Below are 21,476 nucleotides of genomic sequence, written 5' to 3' on the forward strand. Positions count from 1 at the left end.
TGTAATAAATATGTGAAAATATAAAATGTGCAGTATTACTTTTTTAAGATGTTATATTGTTTTAAAGTGCAAATCTTATCAGAGGACACAGATAACCTCTCTTCTTCTGAAAACACTGTAGGGCAGAGCACAGCTTATTAAACATTGGTAGTACAGCTTCATGTCACAGGCATCCCAGAGCCTGGAAACCACAGTCCACTGTCTGCTCCTTCGGTCAGGGAGCACCAGCATTAGATGCCTTGGAGATGAAGATGCAATCTGGAAATTCAGTCTGTGCAATGACATCAGTCATGTGGCTCCTTCGATGTCTGCCGTGCTAGAGTATGGAACAGCTTGTCCCAGTGAGTGAAGTAAGGTGCATAGTTCCATACAAACTTTTGGTGATGGAGGTCATGATGCCCTGGCCCCCCGCATAAGCCAAATGGCACAAGTCGGTGTGTGGACCAGGCAAAGTCATAGCCACAGTGATCTTCTACAGACAGGTAGATATGGATGATGAAGACAGCCATCTCAGTCAAAGGATGACACCCCAGCATCACTGGGCTGATATTAGCAAAGAACCCCAATGACAGCATCTCCCATGCGCCTGAGTACTGTGTTGCCAGGGCAAAGGTGGCAGTGTACTTGTGATGCGTCTTGTGGAAGGTCTTGTACAGCCAGGGGATCTTGTGATGAAGCAAGTGCCAGGCAAAATACTGGAAGTCAAAGAGGAGCAAGCAGGCAACGATGTCTAATACAACACGATGCAGCTGGGGTGCCAGGGATGGCAGGTGCACCGGTCTCCAGTACCAATAGGCAACACTCAGCGGGAATACAAAGACCAGATGACTGTAGACAGTGTGTGTCAAGCAGTGTAGCACCATGGCCAATGAGGGTCTGGATTTAGGCTGCACTTGGTAGTTCTTCAAGGCTGGTATTCTTAGACAGAGAATGTCCAGTGCCAGGTAAGGGAGACAGAAAGCTATGTAGACAGTGAATGCGAAAAGCACAGGATAGAAGGGGGATCTGATGATGTGCTCTTTAGATAGCACATAGTCCCAGACAGGTTGCAGAAAGAGTCCTGACTGTGCTGTTTCCCACATGTAGAGGGATGGAGTCATCAGTACACTGCTATTGTTCATTATGAATGAGCTGAGCACACACAGCCTGCAGCCCTGCTTATAAAGACCTCCCTCTTCCTGTGATCTTCCAACTAACTGCTTAGAAACCTCTCGCCAGGAATTCCCCACACTCACTTTCCTTTTTACGAAATGGAAGGCAAGGTCATGAAAACAATGTCCACGTAGGAGGGATTTCCAGCTAACATCAGGTGAGTTATAAAGAATGTATCCTGGACAGCAGCCTTACTTCTATTTTTATCAAGCGTCAGTCTGCAGTTTTTATTTTCCATAAAGCACGGCTAAAAGCTGCCATCTAAATATAGCACAAGCCTGAGGCTTCACAATTCTTTAAAGTACAGGTGAAACTCGAATAATTAGAATATCGTGCAAAGTTCATTTATTTCACTAATGCAACTTAAAAAGTGAAACTAATATATGAGATAGACTCATTACATGCAAAGCAAGATAATTCAAGCCGTGATTTGTCATAATTGTGATGATTATGGCTTACAGCTCATGAAAACCCCAAGAACCCCAAATCCACAATCTCAAAAAAGTAGATTATTACATGCAATCAATAAAACAAGGATTGTACATAGAACAATATCGGACCTCCAAAAAGTACAAGCATGCATATGTACTCAGTACTTGGTTTGAGACCCTTTTGCAGCACTTACTGCAATTACTTTTGCACGATATTCTAATTATTTGAGTTTCACCTGTACACCCAACATTATAGAATTATGTAAGAAGTTATTGCTGGTCTCTCTGTATGAGAATTTAGTTCCCTGACTGGCAAGCTGTTACTTTGGCTTCAACACTGTCTATGTCATTAAACTACATAAGCTGTGGCCAGGGTGCCAGATCCACTGGAGTTAATGTCTCTCGGGTCACTTAAAATCCTGATAGCTTGCTTGTTATTTATAGGTTCATTGAACCTAATATTAGTCAATAAATATATCCAAATACATGCACACCATGTCCTTTGTTTGCACCCTAAGTGTGCAATAACATCAACCATTGCACTCTGTGCCACAAGGGCGTGCGCCAGGTAGCATAGTTAGCTCATTGTTTCATTATACACTATATTGCCAAAAGTATTGGGACACCCCTCCAAATCATTGGATTCAGGTGTTCCGTGAAATTTTCTTGCTACTAAATATTCCACGGTCACCTGTTAGTGGCATTATAACAAAGTGGAAGCAACTGGGAACAACAGCAACTCAGCCACAAAGTGATAGGCCACGTAAAATGACAGAGCGGGGTCAGCACATGTTGAGGCGCACAGTGCGCAGAAGTCACCAACTGTCTGCAGAGTCAATATCTACAGACCTCCAAACTTGGTGTGGCCTTCAGATTGGCACAACAACAGTGCGTAGTGAGCTTCATGGAATGGGTTTCCATGGCCGAGCAGCTGCATCCGAGCCTTACATCAGCAAGTGCAATGCAAAGCGTCGGATGCAGTGGTGTAAAGCACGTCGCCACTGGACTCTAGAGAAGTGGAGACGTGTTCTCTGGAGTGACAAATCACACTTCTCTGTCTGGCAATTCGATGGACATGACTGGGTTTGGCGGTTGCCAGGAGAACGGAACTTGCCTGACTGCATTGTGCCAAGTGTAAAGTTTGGGGGAGGGGGGATTATGGTGTGGGGTTGTTTTTCAGGGGTTGAGCTGGGCAACTTAGTTCCATTGAAGGGAACTCTTAAGGCATCAGCTTGCCAAGACATTTTGGACAATTTCATGCTCCCCAATTTGTGGGAAGAGTTTGGGGATGGCCCCATCCTGTTCCAACATGACTGCGCACCAGTGCACAAAGGTCCATAAAGACATGGATGAGCGAGTTTGGGGTGGAGGAACTTGATTGGCCTGCACAGAGTCCTGACCTCAACCCGTTAGAACACCTTTGGGATGAATTAGAGTGGAGACTGCGAGCCAGGCCTTCTCGTCCAACATCAGTACCTGACCTCACAAATGCGATTCTGGAAGAATGGACAAATATTGCCATCGACACACTCCTAAACCTAGTGGACGCCTCCAGAGTTGAAGCTGTTATAGTGGCAAAGGGTGGGCCAACTCAATATTGAACCCTACGGACTAAGATTGGGATGCCATTAAAGTTCATGTGCGTGTATAGCCTGGCGTCCTAATCATTTTGGCAATATAGTGTAGGTTTTGTTGCAACAATACATGAGTCATCTCTGCTGTAACAGTCTATGTGCCACCTATGGTGCAACAATCTATTGTCACATGGATTGTTACATGCATGTAAACTACTTGCATTCTGTAGGGCTCAGCTGTCAATTTGACAAGCAGGTGTCACTTTGTGTATCAGGAATACTTACAACAGACCCCGATACACAAAGCTAGACCAAAGCTCCATGAAAAGTTAACTGGAGAGCTGTTCTCCCAATATAATCTTTGGCCTCACAACTGGATTTTTTTTAAATGCATGTCCCCCTTAGCCCTTTTTTTAACCCTTAGTGGACCTAAATTCACTGTTATTAAATGTCCTCCCGTTACCCCAAGGAGAACTATGGGGAAAAACACTGACCCCATAGTTCTCCTTTAAAAGCTTCTGTTTTACTTGTAAGCAATATCAGTATGCTTTGGTCCACGAACATCATTTTATACAGGTGAAACTCGAATAATTAGAATATCATGCAAAGTTCATTTATTTCACTAATGCAACTTAAAAAGTGAAACTAATATATGAGATAGACTCATTACATGCAAAGCAAGATAATTCAAGCCGTGATTTGTCATAATTGTGATGATTATGGCTTACAGCTCATGAAAACCCCAAGAACCCCAAATCCACAATCTCAAAAAAGTAGATTATTACGTGCAATCAATAAAACAAGGATTGTACATAAAACAATATCGGACCTCCGAAAAGTACAAGCATGCATATGTACTCAGTACTTGGTTTGAGACCCTTTTGCAGCACTTACTGCAATTACTTTTGCACGATATTCTAATTATTTGAGTTTCACCTGTACTTCCCAACTTGTTCTTTTTCCAACATACTTTTCCTGAACTTTATATAACCACTATTTTAGTGCAGCAGAAACACGTAGAGGATAATTTATCAAAACTGGAGCAGACAAAATCTGGAGCAGTTGCCTACGACAACCAATCAGCTTCTCTCTTCAGTTTGTTCAGTTAAGCTTTGAAAATGAACGAGAGAAGCTGATTGGTTCCCATGCACAGCTACTTCAGATTTTGTTTGCTCCTGTTTTGATAAATCCCCCCCAAGGTTTATCACATCCATCAAATATTCATCATAAAAATACTTTCATGAACATACAGCATACAAACTATGACACTCTTTAGTGTGACATGCACCTTATAGCTTCAGTATACAACACAAGCCTCCTTCACTTTCCTTAGCTAGTCAGAAGTATGTAACATAGCATTTCATATATTACTAGTCAGAGGGAGGACAAAATGCCTCAGCATCAGTGGGAATACAAAATAAAAAAAATGCCCATGTCAGCGGTAATAAAAAAAGTAATTGTATCAATGTCTAGTGGCAGCAAGAATACAACTGCTGCTGTCAGTGGAATACATAAAAATACCCTCCGCCATTGTTGTCAGGAAGATTTTAAAAAAATTCCCCTTCATCACCATTGGTGTCAGTAGGATTAAATAAAAATATAATTGGTGCTAGTGGGATTAAATAAATAAAAAATGCATTAGTGTGTTTCAGTTTACATCCTCCCAGTATTGGTGCTGTGTTTTAATATTCATCCCCCCCAGCATTGGTGTTAATGTGTTTTAATATTCATCCCCCCCAGCATTGGTGTTAATGTGTTTTAATATTCATCCCCCCCAGCATTGGTGTTAATGTGTTTTAATATTCATCCCCCCCAGCATTGGTGTTAATGTATTTTAATATACATCCCCCAGCACCCCCAGCATTGGTTTTAATGTGTAATAACATACATCCCCCAGCTATATTGTTAATTTGTTTTAATATAGATCCCACCCAGCATTGGTGTTATTGTGTTAAACTTATAATATACATCCCCCCAGCTTTATTGTTAATGTATTTTAATATACATACCCCCATCACCCCCCAGCATTGGTGGTAATGTGTTTTAACATACATTCACCCCAGCACTGGTGTAAGTGTGAGCTCAGTCTCTTAAAGCTACCTGAGAGATACGGGCTCCCTGTTCCTTGCCGGCTCCCAGCTCTGTGAATAATGGCATCAGCAATAAAACTATAAAAGCACTGTCGAGCAGCAGATCACCCCACCTTACAGTATAAGAATACCTGCATAGAACCACTGCTGGGTGATCAGAGTATATTTGAATACTATTGAGATGGCTGTTGTCAATCCTTCCCTCCTTCATAAGAAACACATGTTTGCAGATATGCATGTGTATAGAGTGCTTCGTGAAACATTTATGATTAGACCGTAGGATCATAAGCAATCCAATAAATATTGTGTGTAGGCATATGTAACCTGCAGGATGATCTTTAGAGATTATTAGCTTCATAAAATATTCCCTGCTAATAATTTATCCCACCAATCAGATTTGAGTCATTACTGTCCAATGTATTTTGCTCATTTTCCCACAATATCTGTTATAGGGTTAAAAGCAGAAAAGTAAAAAAAAAACTGCTGTTATGTTTCCACACACATTTCACCTGTATTTGACATGAACGTGCAGCCATTAATGTGTCCAAATAGAAATCATTGGCAAAAAACATGTTTTACTAGGGGTGTAAATAGGGTTACCACCTTTATCAGTTATCAGCAGGAAGAGTTTTTAAAATGTCCATAATCCAAGTCATATCCTGGTTGGCACAATGTAGTTTTCTTATCTCCAGTAATCAATCTTAGGCTTCAATAGCTCAGCAGGTCTGTGTTCCTTGTAATAGCAAATCTATACATAGGATTTTGTAAAATAATTTCCCCTTAGGCCAGGTTCACACCTGGGCGATCCGTGACCGCGCAGCAATCGTACATAATACCGTGCAGATTGCCGCATGGTCACTGAGTCGCCCATCACCGATGATTGCACTGTGGGTGCCATTATTTTCTATTGGCACCCCTGTTGCGCTGGGCGGATCGCGCAGCTAAAACAACTGTGCGTCGCGTGTCGCGAAAAAAAGGTACATGTACCTTTTTTCTGTGATGTACCCCATTGAAAATTATCGCCATTGGCGTCTGCAATTGTGCACGACCATGCAATCCCGAGACACGCGTCCCGGAACGCTCAGGTCTGCACCGGCCCTAAACCGGATAAAAATCATTCATCCTCTAAAGCCTAATTCACACTGCGTTAACTCGGGCCGTACACGTTCGTGCGGCTTGCACGCCTATATCAGGCCGTTCCCGGGAGGACGCGGCCGTACGCTGTCATAGGCACACTGAAATGCAAATCTGTGCAGGTCCTGGTGTCCATACTCGGACGCAGACAGGATGGATCCTGTCAGCGTCCGAGCACGTACACCTGGACCTGCACAGATGTACAGTTAGAGTGTGCGCATGAAAGTGTATGGTAGCGTCCTCCCATAGGGAAAAACAGGCAGCACTTGTCCCACCCGGGAACAACCTGATAGGGACGTGCACACCACACGGACGTGCACACCACACGGATGTGTACGGCCTGAGATAACATGTGAATGAAGCCTAAGACCCACTATTTATAGTTATTTCTCTGTCTCTGTAATCTAGTTACTTTACAGCTCTGTGTATCTCACTGGATCAAAAATGTGAATTTCAAGTGGTTTAGCCATATTAACCCTTGCCATGATCTAATTTACTTTCACTCCAATTGATCCCATATTCTGGTAAATGTTTATTGCAGGAAGAATTTTATTAATATTTTAAAGGTTTGGACAGTTGTTGCTAGATGCCTTATGTACACCTCATGCATATTGTATAATGAAAACACAGCTACCATTGTACTTGTTTAGAATAATAATTTAATAATGTCATCCTTCATACAAATATTGTACAAACAACTTTTCAACAAAAATAAATATTTACACCATCAGATAAAAAACAGGAAAATAGTTGATGATGCTTGATATACACAGCCAGCTGTGTCTTGTGCAAACTATATGTACAAGTTAAAAAAGATCAACTCTTAACTGCTTGGAAATACCTTGCTCATTCTCTAAATCCATTTTTACTAACAAACATACATCATCTCTTTCTAACATACATTTGGTGAACTTTATAAAACAATAACTACTATCTTAGTGCTGTAGAAACATGTGGTTTCTCACATCCGTCAACTATCCATCAGCAAATACTTTCACTCTCCTGAACATACTGTATACATACTATGACAGTCTTTATAGTGCAACATGTACCTTATCACTTCAGTGTACAACACAAGCTTCCTTCATTTTCTTTAGTGGCATTTCACCATAGTGCAGTAGTTAAAAATAACTTAATTAGCAAATATTTAAATAACACATTTACAACACAAATATGTATAAATTATAGTCACTGAGATGGAGTAAAAACAATGGTAATGTAATAAATATGTGAAAATATAAAATGTGCAGTATTACTTTTTTAAGATGTTATATTGTTTTAAAGTGCAAATCTTATCAGAGGACACAGATAACCTCTCTTCTTCTGAAAACACTGTAGGGCAGAGCACAGCTTATTAAACATTGGTAGTTCAGTTTTTTGTCACAGGCATCCCAGAGCCTGGAAACCACAGTCCACTGTCTGCTCCTTCCGTCAGGGAGCACCAGCATTAGATGCCTTGGAGATGAAGATCCAATCTGGAAATTCAGTCTGTGCAATGACATCAGTCATGTGGCTCCTTCGATGTCTGCCGTGCTAGAGTATGGAACAGCTTGTCCCAGTGAGTGAAGTAAGGTGCATAGTTCCATACAAACTTTTGGTGATGGAGGTCATGATGCCCTGGCCCCCCGCATAAGCCAAATGGCACAAGTCGGTGTGTGGACCAGGCAAAGTCATAGCCACAATGATCCTCTACAGACAAGTAGATATGGATGATGAAGACAGCCATCTCAGTCAAAGGATGACACCCCAGCATCACTGGGCTGATATTAGCAAAGAACCCCAATGACAGCATCTCCCATGCACTGGAGTACTGTGTTGCCAGGGCAAAGGTGGCAGTGTACTTGTGATGCGTCTTGTGGAAGGTCTTGTACAGCCAGGGGATCTTGTGATGAAGCAAGTGCCAGGCAAAATACTGGAAGTCAAAGAGGAGCAAGCAGGCAACGATGTCTAATACAACACGATGCAGCTGGGGTGCCAGGGATGGCAGGTGCACCGGTCTCCAGTACCAATAGGCAACACTCAGCGGGAATACAAAGACCAGATGACTGTAGACAGTGTGTGCCAAGCAGTGCAGCACCATGGCCAATGAGGGTCTGGATTTAGGCTGCACTTGGTAGTTCTTCAAGGCTGGTATTCTTAGACAGAGAATGTCCAGTGCCAGGTAAGGGAGACAGAAAGCCATGTAGACAGTGAATGCGAAAAGCACAGGATAGAAGGGGGATCTGATGATGTGCTCTTTAGATAGCACATAGTCCCAGACAGGTTGCAGAAAGAGTCCTGACTGTGCTGTTTCCCACATGTAGAGGGATGGAGTCATCAGTACACTGCTATTGTTCATTATGAATGAGCTGAGCACACACAGCCAGCAGCCCTGCTTATATAGACCTCCTTCTTCCTGTGATCTTCCAACCAGCTGCTTAGAAACCTCTCCGGAAATTACCCACCCAGTTTCCCTTTATGAAATGGAATGTGAGGTCATAAATACAATGTGCTCGGAATTAGTTCCAAGCTAATATCTGCAGGTAGAGTGTACAGGATCTCTAGGAGCTATTTCTGCCAAGTTTCGGTCTGTAAATTTTATTTTCCACAAAGCACCGCCGTAAGCTGCCTCTGAAAAATAATACAAGTCTGAGGCTTCGAAATTCTTTAAAGTACACCTGCCATCAGAGTAGTATGCAGAAATCATTACTGGCCTCCACTCATAACATTTCTAGTTCTCTACCTGTCATACTGATGCTTTGCCCTCAGCACTTTCTGAGCTGGAACAAGTATAGAGACTTCTGGAAGTTTTCTGACATTCTATTGCAGCATGTGTGTTCTGGGTCTGTGATTTGAAAGCATGGAAAGCAGACACAGCCAAGCATGTAGCATTTTCTGAATTAGGCCAGCAATAGCAGCCACTGAACAGGTGTAATTGAATTAGCTTTCTTCAGATTAGAATTGGGAAACCTGGAACTCTCCAGCTACAGTGAAACTACAGATAAAGGGTAAAGCCAGCATTTCCTGCAGCAGCACACTTAAGGCAGAACTAAAGTGTTTTATTTCAAAAGTGGCTAGCAGGCAATTTACAAGGGGGTATCAAAACGTAATGCCTGCTGTTCATGTCATATATGCAGCGGTGTATTTAACATTGGTGCTGCCCTAGGCAATGCAGCAACGCCGTACAACAGATTTAGTTACTGAGCGGCAAATCGTCCTGTCTCCTGACACTGTTGACTGGCTGATTTTCATAAATCAAAGAGAAAAGACCAGAGAAAGACATCCATGCCATACAGCTGCATGATGATAATGCATGCCCACACACCTTTTATGCTACCAGTGTGATGACTGACCAAATGGGTCGGTAAGTGGTCTGCCATCCACCCTGCAGCCCAGATTTGGCACCATCTGACCTCTACCTGTTTGGGCCAATGAATGATTCAATCCCAGCAAAAGATTTGAGGACCTGCAGAAAGTTGATTGCAAAAAAATCATCAAATGTGATGGAGCTGTGAAAGGGTATCTCTGAGTAAAGGAGTTTATAGGCTAACTTTATCTGTGTTCATTGTTTCCATTTCTGCATATTTAAACATTCTTTATACACACCCTGGATCAGCTGTGCATGGCAACCAATCAGCTTCTCTCTTTAATTTTCAAATCTTAACTGAACAAACTGAATAGAGAAGCAGATTGGTTGCCATGGGCAACTGCTCCAGATTCTGTCTGCTCAAGTTTTGATAAATTTCCCCATCTCTATATAGAGATCATTGTGTGCTATACTCCCCACTGTGTATATAGAGATCAGTATGTGCTATACTCCTCACTGTGTATATAGAGATCAGTGTGTATATAGAGATCATTGTGTGCTATGCTCCCCACTTTGTATATAGAGGTCAGTATGTATATAGAGATCAGTGTGTGCTATACTCTCTGTGTATATAGAGATCAATATTTATATAGAGATCGTTGTGTGCTATGCTCCCCATTTTGTATATAGAGATCAGTGTGTATATGGAGATCAGTGTGTGCTATACTCCCCACTGTGTATATAGAGATCATTGTGTGTGTATAGAGATCATTGTGTGCTATACTCCCCACTGTGTATATAGAGATCTGTGTGTATATAGAGATCAGTGTGTGTATATGGAGATCAGTGTGTATATAGAGATCGGTGTGTGCTATACCCCCCACTGTGTATATAGAGATCAGTGAGTATATAGAGGTCATTGTGTGCTATACCCCCCCACTGTGTATGCAGAGATCAGTGAGTATATAGAGATCAGTGTGTGTATAGAGATCATTGTGTGCTATGCTCCCCACTGTGTATGTAGAGATCAATGTGTATATAGAGATCATTGTGTGCTATGCTGCCCACTGTGTATATAGAGATCAGTGTGTGTATATAGAGATCATTGTGTGCTATACTCCCCACTGTGTATATAGAGATCAGTATGTATATAGAGATCAGTGAGTATATAGAGATCAGTGTGTGCTATACTCCCGAATGTGTATATAGAGATCAGCGTGTATAATAGAGATCACGGTGTGCTATACTCCCCACTGTGTATATAGAGATCAGTGTGTATATAGAGATCATTGTGTGCTATGCTCCCCACTGTGTATATAGAGATCAATGTGTGTATATAGAGATCAGTGTGTGCTATGCTCCCCACTGTGTATATAGAGATCAGTATGTATATAGAGATCATTGTGTGTATATAGAGATCAGTGTGTGCTATGCTCCCCACTGTGTATATAGAAATCAGTGAGTATATAGAGATCATTGTGTGCTATGCTCCCCACTGTGTATATAGAGATCGGTGTGTACATAGAGATCATTGTGTGCTATACTCCCCACTGTGTATATAGAAATCAGTATGTATATAGAGATCAGTGTGTATATAGAGATCACTGTGTAAATGCAGAGGCAGGTATACATCGGGTCATCGCCCGGCCAACGAGTGACTCCCGCTTCTCCACTGAGACTATGAGCACCGCTGGAGCCACAGGGAGGAGCAGAAGCTGAAAGGGGAGGTACTAGGCGGAGCAGAACCGAAGATAGGCAGGTCTGAGTAGCCGTGCTGCGGAATGTCGAGACAGAATGGATGCCAGGGCAACCAGCGGCGCTGTCACCTCAGACAGTTTACAGCAGGAAGCGGGATGCCAGCAAGCCATCTGGGTCCTTTATCAACAGCAGCTCTGTAGTCTCCAGAGACAGAGGAAGAGATGAGTCTCCTGGTATCCAGACTCATCAAGAACAGGAAGGTCATCCAATCTCTGTTCTGTGCTCTCAGCCGTCAGCTCATCCTGATCTGACCACAGGTGGTGAGTCTATTCTATTAAAGCTGTTAAGTGATTTATTCCCTTTATTTGTTCCCTTATCTAATCTTATTAAACAATGTTAAAGTTAATTCTAGTTTACCTGCCTTTAATGCCAATTCGGCAGCTGTCGTTTGATCATCACCTATGCTGAGGTTTCTCCATGTTCTACTGATTCCAATTAAAATCGCGCAACTTTTTCCTATTGGGCTGTATGCAATCAGGAGCAAAATTGCTCGAAAAAAAGGTAATGTAGGAGCTACAAGCGATATTGAGCGACGAGATGTGAACAGCTCCATTGAAATGGATTGGAGAAGCTACATAGAGCGATATCGCATGGAAATATGAGCGATATCGCTGCAAAAATCGCTCGATAAATCGCTCAGTGTGAATGGGGCCTAAGGAGTGGTGGATCAGCTACAGCATCATCTGCTTTACATACTCAGAATGTTCCTGAAATTTGTGTTACAGAGTCCATGCCTTGCGAGCTGCCACCTTTTAGGTTTTCCCCTTACAGCTACTGTCAAGGAAAAAAAATTTACAGGGAAGTTTTATTGATTTATTATCCCTTCCTCCTTCCTCAAAATAATTTATTTCTAACAATGATAAGAAGGATGATGGAGCTGAAGTGGAAAGACGGCGGCCTGTTGCCAGAACTTTAACAATTGGTTACAGGCGTTTTGCATTTATTCTGGTGTAATTTGTGAGAAATTCCCAGAACAAAGCGTTGGTTTGTTTCAGCACATTGACATAATTTTAGAAGCTTATAAGCATTTTGGCGGTATTTCATGGATCTCTTATGATGAATCATTTAGGCAGAAGCTCATCCTAATTTAAAATGAGGTACTAAGGATGTTGGGCTTTGGCTCAATCTGTTTTCTACCCCAAAGACCATCAATTGTTAAGCAGTCGACCACTACCACACAGTCAGGCTATAGAAAAGGCATTTGTGATGCCTTTAATGACAGGCATTGTAAGTGGCCGGGCTCATGCAGATACAGGCATGAATGCTCATTTTGTGCTAGCGCCCACCCTTATCATAGTGTTTTAAAAAGCTGTCCCAATCAACTTCCCAACAGGCTAGGGAATTTATTCCAAACGACGTGCACCCCGGTGAATCTGCAAACAATGTTTCCTTGGTTACTTCAGTTCACAAACAAGCAGACAACGTTTCTCCTCTTTAAAGGTTTTGATGAAGGTTTTGTGCTGCCAGCTTTTGAGGGCTTTGGTTGTACTAGAATTCATAATTTACCATCAGTAGAAAATCTTCATGATATAGTCAAATGTCATGGTTTAAAGATTAAAGATGGTTTGGTAGCAAGCCCTTTCAGTTCCCCTCTTTTTCAGAATTTTGGCCTCTCTCCATGAGGTATTGTTCCTTAACCACTTGCTGACCACGTGTTTACACCCCGTTCCTGGCCAGGCCATTTTTCAGTATTCAGCGCTGCTGTACTTTGACATGTATTCTGTCATGCAGCGCTGTACAGAAATTAATTTTATACCATTGTTTGGGGACACATAGAGCTTTCTTTTGGTGGTATTTAATCACCACTGCGGTTTTTATTTTTTTACTATATTAAGAAAAAATTACTAAAAGTTTTGAGAAAAAAAAGTTTTTTTTTCTCATTATGTTATAAAACATTTATAATTACCCAATTTTTTGGTAAAATATAAAAGTCGGGGTCACGTCAGGTAAATAGACACCAAACATGTCAGGCTTTCAAATTGCGCGCACCCACGAAATCGCAATAAACTACCAAACCCAAAATTTACCATAGGCGACGCTTTAAAAGTTTTTACCGCTTATCGGTTTAGTGTTATCAGTGATTGATGGCCCTAGAATTATTGCTCTCACTGCGACATTCGCGGCGATATGTAACATGTGTGGTGTAATGGGCGCAATCGTCGTTTTCACACGTATGCGCACCCAATGCATGTTTGCATACGTGTATGTATGGTTGGGGACTTTTGAAAAAAAATTGTGTTTTTTTTCCAAAAGAGATCTGCTTCATCAGCTTCTCTCCAAGTCTGAAGCTGGAGAGTGACACAAGAATGTGGAAGTGATGTAATATACACCACTTCCGCATTCTGACAGCGCAGAGGGGACCGGAGGGAGATCATGTACCGATCTCCCTCTGATCCCCTTTAAGAGAGCCACCATGCTGGTCCCGGGCTCGCACCGGGCACAGCGGAGCCCGGGACCAGCGTGACAGCGGGAGGCGCGGAGGGGGGACACACGGATCGACACCCCACACAAGCGATCCGCCTGCTCTATAGTCAGCGGATCACTTGTATGTTAACAGGCATCATTGCCTGTTCTTACATTTTTGGACGTTCCTGCTCGCGTGCGAGTGGGCATGGCTGAGTGGACGTCTAAAGACACCTGCTCAGATCCAGAGAGCTCCCGGCCGGCTGATAACACAAAAATCACATATTGTCTAAATATTTAAAACAACATTTTCTTTTATTATATTCAAATTCATGATCGACATATAGATAAAAATTACATATATCCAGTGATCTCACAAATCGACATAGAACCTCCCTGGAATCCCTACAGATACATACCATGCATTTGATCAATACAATAAACTATTTTAACATTATTATCCTTATAATAATATTTTTTTGTAATGTCATAAATGGTCATGTTTGTCATAAGATGATCTGTAGTTCTGTACTGTGTCCAGCCTTCTATGCGTTTCGCCAAAGCTTCACCAGGAAGTTTGGAGGTAGCCATTTTTGAGATTTCTGTAGTGGTGGATAAATCCGCATTGCCGTGGAGTGTTAACAGTGATCGATGGCCCTAGACGTTCGTGGCGATATGTAATATGTGTGGCGCAATTTTCATTTTTGCACGTAGGCGCATCCGACGCAGGTTTGCGTTGTATGTGTGTGCACTTTTTTTTATATGATACTTTAATTTTTACAGCAGCCGTGTTCTTGGAATAACCACGTCAAGCGAGTTTTGTGGGGCAGGAGGGGGCCACTGAAGTTAATGGCACCGCAGCCACGCCCTCCGGCCACAATGCGATCGCCCGCACGGGATCGCAAGGCACTTTGTTAATCACGCCCCCTCCTGCCTCACAAAAAAGTGAGCTGGCCACAATGCGATGCACTGCATTCTGGCCAGAATCGGGCCGGAACGCGCTGCATCTGGTGTGAACCTAGCATAATGGCCGATGTCTGGAGATTTGTGCTTCCCAATATAATTACCATATTCCTTGTTCTTGTATTTTACTGTAATTATGCCAGCAGCAGAATTGTTTTCAAACACTTGGCATAAACATGGTGTGTATTCGTAATGTTTAATAAACTATTTTGAAAGAAAGAAAAAAAAGAAGAAGGCAGGTGCAGTGAGTGCTGGAAAAAGTGTATGTAGACAGGAAGTGGCTAAAAGAAGCTACAGGACCTCAGAGGCACCAAGCTGCAAAACAAAAAAAAAGCATTAAAAAGGTGTTTGGTTGCTTATGATACACAGTGCTTTATAAAATTAATTCTCAGTTAGATATTTAAAATAATAAAAAAAAATGAGAGAGAGAGAGAGCGAGAGAGAGAGAGAGCAAGAGAGAGAGAGAGCGAGAGAGAGAGAGCAAGAGCGAGAGAGAAAGAGAGCAAGAGTGAGAGAGAGAGAAAGAGAGCAAGAGCGAGCAAGAGAGAGAGAGAAAGAGAGAGAGAGAGAGAGAGAGAAAGAGAGCAAGAGCGAGCAAGAGAGAGAGAGAAAGAGAGCAAGAGCGAGAGAGAGAGAGAGAAAGAGAGCAAGAGCGAGAGAGAGAGAGAGAGAGAGAAAGAGAGCAAGAGCGAGAGAGAGAGAGAGAGAGAGAGAAAGAGAGCGAGAGCGAGAGAGAGAGAGAGAGAGAAAGAGAGCAAGAGAGAGAGAGAGAGCAAGAGAGAGAGAAAGAGAGCGAGAGAGAGAGCGAGAGAGAAAGAGAGCAAGAGAGAAAGAGAGCAAGAGAGAGAGAGAGAGAGAGAGAGAAAGAGAGCAAGAGAGAGAGAGAGAGAGAGAAAGAGAGCGAGAGAGAGAGAGAGAGAAAAAGAGAAGAGAGAGAGAGAGAAAGAGAGCAAGAGAGAGAGAGAGAGAAAGAGAGAAAGAGAGAGAGAGAGAGCAAGAGAGAGAGAGAGAGAAAGAGAGCAAGAGAGAGAGAGAGCGAGAGAGAAAGAGAGCAAGAGAGAGAGCAAGAGAGAGAGAGCGAGAAAGAGAGCCAGAAAGAGAGCGAGAGAGAGAAAGCGAGAGAGAGAGCGAGAGAGAGAGCGAGAGAGAGAGCGAGAGAGAGAGAGCGAGAGAGAGCGAGAGAGAGGGCGAGAGAGAGAGCGAGAGAGAGCGAGAGAGAGAGCGAGAGAGATAGGGTTTATCATTTGCAAAACCCCTCGACCTGCTACGCTGAGTTTGCAATAAGGAGCATAAATGCTGCCTGATGTACATGTTTTAGAACCAACAATATATAGAACTAGTTGGATGAATATAAAATATCTGATAGGCTCTTGTAGTTTAAAGTGCTTTCCACTCACCTCATAGTTCTAGCCGACCTGTGACAATGAGACTGTCACAGGTCGGCTCAGTAGATCGGGAGGTGAGCTAACACATACCGGTGTTCGCTCACCTCTCGATCCTGTCACAGCTCTCTGCCGTGACAGGGGAGGAGCTGGATTCCCCCCTCCGATCCGCCAGCGCTGATTGGCGGACCGGACGGGGAAGGGGGCGGGTACAGCTGGCTCTACCTTTAGATAGGCAGAGCCAGCTGTCACTCACGCAGCTGGGCGGATCTCGACATCGATGTCGGGATCCGCTCCGGCGTCTCAGTATACTGCGAGCTGTAGCTCGCGGTATACTGAGCTTAGGGTAACGGGAGGATGCTAGTTTGTGTCCTCCCGTTACCCTAAGGAGAACTATGGGGAAAAGCCCTGACCCCATAGTTCTCCTTTAAAGAAGAACTCTCGGTTTTTATCAAACTAAGCCTTGCAGTGGGGCTAACCCTTCACTGCAAGGGTTAACTGCTCGTTTTGGTCTAGGGGCCGGAATAAAGAAGATATACTCATCTGATCCTTGGTCCTGGTCCTGCGGCAGTCAGTGCTCACTTCTCTCCCCCTCCACTCCCTTGGTTTCCTCACGTCTAATGGATCTGCATTAGACATGATGACAACATGGGTTCTTGGACCGCTGGAGCCCCGGGGGGAGAAGAGGCTGTGGGGACCAGTCTAGCAGCCAGGCGGAACCGAGGATCAATTGAGTATTTTTCTTTATTTGTGCCCCTAGACCAAACAATGCAGATAACCTTTGCAGGGGGAATTTTTATAATCGTGCAGTTTCTTTTTTAACGCACTTACTCAGTTCTATTTTATACTGTGGAAGGACCGCACAAAGGACCTACACTAAAGAATATCATGAATATTTTTAGCTTAGATTTTGTATGTCATGAAATAGTGGAAGATACTTCCGTTAGTCGTTTCCTTCAGTTCTCTCTCTGCATTTAGTTTATGGAATGTTTAGAATGATGTAACTTGTGATTAATGCATGTAGAATGTTCACATCCTGTGCAGCCCTTTCAGAATAGCTAAGCCCAGAAGTGGAATTTCCAGCTCCAACAGTGATGAGAGCCTTTCCTTATTCTGTGCAGAATGAAGGGTGGTGCACTTATTAGGGCTACAACATGTAAAAAAAGACATTAAATACTTTAAAAAAAACAACAATATCAAAGAAGTATGATGTAAAAATTCATTATTCCCACCCAGCAGGCCTAAACTATAAAGCCTATCAGGGTTATTCACAAAAGGGTGAAGAGTTTGGAGAAGGCAGGAGAAGTGAACAATCTAGAAAAACATAGCTGAAAAATTCTCCAATTCAGCTATGTTGTCCAAAAATGTGCCCTTCTTCTGCCTTCTCCAAACTCTTCACCCTTTTGTGAATAACCCTTTTAAAAAAAAAAGTGTGGATAAGTTGCCTTTATAAGGAAAACCAACCTGATCTCAGGTATCATAATGTTTGTAGAGTGTAGATTGATCATCAACAAGATCCCCTGACTAGTTGCTAAGGGCATCATGGCTATTTCTTTTTGGGCTCATAGTTGCTGTTGTGGATGTCAATAATTAAGAGAACTATGGGGTCAGTGTTTTTCCCCATAGTTCTCCTTAGGGTAACGGGAGGACACAAACTAGCGTCCTCCCGTTACCCTAAGCTCAGAATACCGTGAGCTACAGCTCGCAGTATACTGAGACGCCGAAGCCGGAGCGGATCCCGACAACGATGTCGAGATCCGCCCAGCTGCGTGAGTGACAGCTGGCTCTGCCTATCTCGAGGCAGAGCCAGCTGTACCCGCATCCTCCCCCGTTCGTTCCGCCAGTCAGAGCTGTGACAGGATCGAGAAGTGAGTGAACACCGGGATGTGTTCGCTCACCTCCCGATCTACTGAGCCGACCTGTGACAGTCTCATTGTCACAGGTCGGCTAGAACTATGAGTGAGTGAAAAGCACTCGCCTCATAGTTCTCCCTTAATTAAGAGGAGATTTAGAAAGCATGGCCTTACCACAGCCATATTGCTGCTGTAAAAAAAAAGCACAGCAATATGCTTTATAGATATGCTTAGAGCTCTGCCCACTTTGGGAATCTGAAGCCCGCCATGCGCCATTAAAGAAGAACTCCTGGGGAAAAAATGTATTCACCTTTGCAGTGGGGCTACCCCCGCACTGCAAGGGTTCACTGCTCATTTGTATCTAGGTGCTAAAATAACAAAAAAGTTATACTTACCCGATCATTACACATGGCTTGTTCTTAGACTGGTCACTAGAGCCTCTCTCCCCCTCCTTTGTAGCAGTCTGGGTGTATGAACATGAGGACACTGAGGAACATTGCTGTGCAGCAGAGGGGAAGACATGCTTCAGTGACCGGAGAAGAAGGGAGTCGGCTCGGCAGTTCAGGTGAGTACAGTGGTACCTCGGTACACGAACGCTTCTGTTCGCGAACAATTCGGTTCGCGAACAGGAAGTTCGGCAAAATTTTGCCTCAGTTCGCGAACTCTGCATCGAGTGACGAACACGGCCATCTTCCCCGCTCTGAAACGTGATCATGGCTTCCTCTAGTCGAGATCGTGGTCGCAGACAGACCAGTGCACGCTTGCTTTGAAGCTTTTTTGTGTGCTTTTTAGCACATACAGTACTGTACAGTATTATTCAATCCAGCATGGCTCCAAAGAAAGTGCAGAGCAAGCATGATGGTATAAAGAAAGTGAATCTGATGAACGATAACGTGGTCTCTCATTTCCGGAGGGTTCTGCAGCACAGGAAAAAACAAGTGACATTTTTCGTCAAAATTGACGCTGCAGCTAAGAGACAAAGAAGAGAGGAAACCCCTGAAGGAGATCTCCCCGATGTCCTTATGGAGGGGCACTCTCCCTCCAAACAATAACCTCCTCCCCACCCACCTTCCTGTCCTCCACGCCAGAGGTCACCCCAAGAAAGGTTAGTGTTCACTCTCTTCATACTGTACTGTACTTTGTTTCATATTTTTGTGGCTAAAATTGTTTTTTTCATAAGGTTCAGAACGGATTAACCTTATTTACATTGAACCTTATGAGGAAATTTGTTTCGGTTCGCAACCAATTTGGTTCTCGACCAGAATCGTGGAACCAATTAAGTTCGTGAACTGAAGTACCACTGTATAACCATTTTTTTTTTCAAGCACTTAGACACAAACAAGTAATTAACCCTTGCAGTCCCACTGAAAGGATTCATAAAATGGTTCCCCAGAGCTCTTCAAAGTCGAACTAGAACAAATAATTAAACTACATTAATAAAAATTCTACAGGGATTGCCATTGTACTGCCGAGAACAACATCCTGTCTGATGTGTGGCTAGAAAAGCACAAGAAAAGACCTTTGCAGTCTCAGACAGGTGTATGAGGCAATATGAAGTGTCTGAAATTTAGCACCTCTCCAGGCAAGTCAGAATACAGGTCTTGAAAACACATTGGGGCATATTTATCAAAACTGTTGCAGACAGAATCTGGAGCAGTTGCCCATGGCAGCCAATTCGCTTCTCTCTTTCATTTTCAAAGCTTAGCCGAACAAACTGAAGAAGATAGAAGCTGATTGGTTACTATGGGCAACTGCTCCAGATTCTGCCTGCTCCAGTTTTGATAAATTCCCCCCATTGAGTGCTTTGTGCTAATTTGTGCCCTCTATGCCTGACAGTCTTATATTATTAGGGATGTCCCGATACCACTTTTTCAAGATCAAGTGCAAGTACTTCCCCTCATGTACTTGCCAATACCAATTACCGTTACTTTTTTTTAAAGGGACAGGTGACTTTGAATGATCCATAGTACAACTAGTTGTTCTGTACTATGGATCATGATTTAACCTATTCATGTTAGCAGGGTAGAATTGTAACTCTATTGCTGTAATGTAGTGGAGATGTGTGCTGTATATATGTACTACATATACATTACACACGTCCAGTACACTATAGCAATAGATTTACAGCCAGCCCTGTCCCAGCTTCCCTCACTCACAGTTCACTGCGATCCCTGTTGCCTCAACGTGGTGACTCTCGTAGTCGGCGCTGGGCAGGATCGCTGCATCGCGTCTCGGTGCTCAGCTTGTGGGAGGCGCTCACAATTCTGCCCTGCTAACATGAATAGGTTAAATCATGATCCATAGTACATATACAGTACACACATCCAGTACACTGCAGTCTGCAGCAATAGAATTACATTTCTCCCCTGCTAACATGAATGGGTTAAATGATCCATAGTACAACTACATATTGAACTATTATGTACTATGGATCTTTTAACCTATTCATATTAGCAGAGGAGAATTGTAAATCTATTGCTGCAGTCAACTGGACGTGTGTAACGTACATATACTATGTACTACATATAGAGTAAACTGCAGCAATAGATTTACAATTATCCTCAGCTAACATGAATGGGTTAAATGATCCATAGTACATAACATGTACTACGGATCATTTAACCTATTAATATTAGCAGAGAATAATTGTAAATCTATTACTGCAGCGTATTGGGAATATGTACTGTATATATGAACTACATATAGAATACACTGCAATAGAGTTACAATTCTCCCCTGCTAACATGAATTGGCTAAAGGATCCATAATACAACTACATGTTATGAACTATGGATCATTTAACCCATTCATATTAGCAGGGGATCATTGTAAATCTATTGTCTGCAGTGTATTCTATATGTAGTACATATAGAGCACACACTGCAGACAATAGATTTACAATTATCCTCTGCTAATATTAATAGCTTCTTAATAGGGACCCCCCTTGCCCTCACTCACTGCTTGATGATGGCCGATGCCTCACGAGGAGCTCCAGGTGGGGTCCTAATTTAGCTGGCCGGCGACTATCTTTATAAAACCGAAACTACCTTCTCCTCTTTAACATGAAAGACATAGATTATGGTCATTAAAATGTTTTCTGTTCTTCCTCTTAACTTTTCTTATCTATGACTGTAGGAGTAATGCTTGTCATCTGTCATCTCTTGCTTGTTAACCAGGGACGTGCTGTCAGGGGAGGCAGAGCCTCACCTAATATTATGGAGGAAAAAGCTGTCAGCTTCAAGTCTGAAGCTAACAGCTTTTTCTCCATTCAGAGCGGCATCAAACAGGTTACACAGCAGGGAAAGCCTCCCCGCTGTGTAACATGTCATGGATGAAGCGCTGCCTGTTAATTACTGGCACCGCTGCATCTGGATTTTGACAGGTAGTTAGTAAGGGACAGGGAGGCTCCTCCCTGTCTCCTCCCTTCCTCCTTCACACTAGCATGGGGAC

General features: G+C 43.0%; 3 protein-coding genes across 3 annotated transcripts in view; 1 reads left to right on the top strand and 2 right to left on the bottom strand.

Moving 5' to 3' along the window:
* Positions 1–168: 168 nt before the first annotated feature.
* Positions 169–1,145, bottom strand: LOC108788869 (cholesterol 25-hydroxylase-like protein). Its single transcript, XM_018558760.1, has one exon. The coding sequence runs from the start codon at positions 1,119–1,121 to the stop codon at positions 285–287; it is 837 nt and encodes a 278-aa protein (XP_018414262.1). The 5' UTR covers positions 1,122–1,145; the 3' UTR covers positions 169–284.
* A 6,687-nt stretch (positions 1,146–7,832) lies between these two features.
* LOC108788867 (cholesterol 25-hydroxylase-like protein) lies at positions 7,833–8,718 on the bottom strand. Its single transcript, XM_018558758.1, has one exon. The coding sequence runs from the start codon at positions 8,696–8,698 to the stop codon at positions 7,883–7,885; it is 816 nt and encodes a 271-aa protein (XP_018414260.1). The 5' UTR covers positions 8,699–8,718; the 3' UTR covers positions 7,833–7,882.
* A 2,747-nt stretch (positions 8,719–11,465) lies between these two features.
* Positions 11,466–21,476, top strand: part of LOC108788863 (interferon-induced protein with tetratricopeptide repeats 5-like) — a 41,065-nt gene continuing 31,054 nt past the window's right edge. The window contains exon 1 of the mRNA XM_018558754.1: positions 11,466–11,685. Coding sequence (XP_018414256.1) covers positions 11,466–11,685 — 220 coding nt within the window. The remainder of the gene's footprint in view (positions 11,686–21,476) is intronic.

This window comes from Nanorana parkeri, unplaced genomic scaffold (genome assembly GCF_000935625.1).
Source record: "Nanorana parkeri isolate BGI_ZX_2015 unplaced genomic scaffold, ASM93562v1 scaffold356, whole genome shotgun sequence".
NCBI classification, from domain to species: domain Eukaryota; kingdom Metazoa; phylum Chordata; class Amphibia; order Anura; family Dicroglossidae; genus Nanorana; species Nanorana parkeri.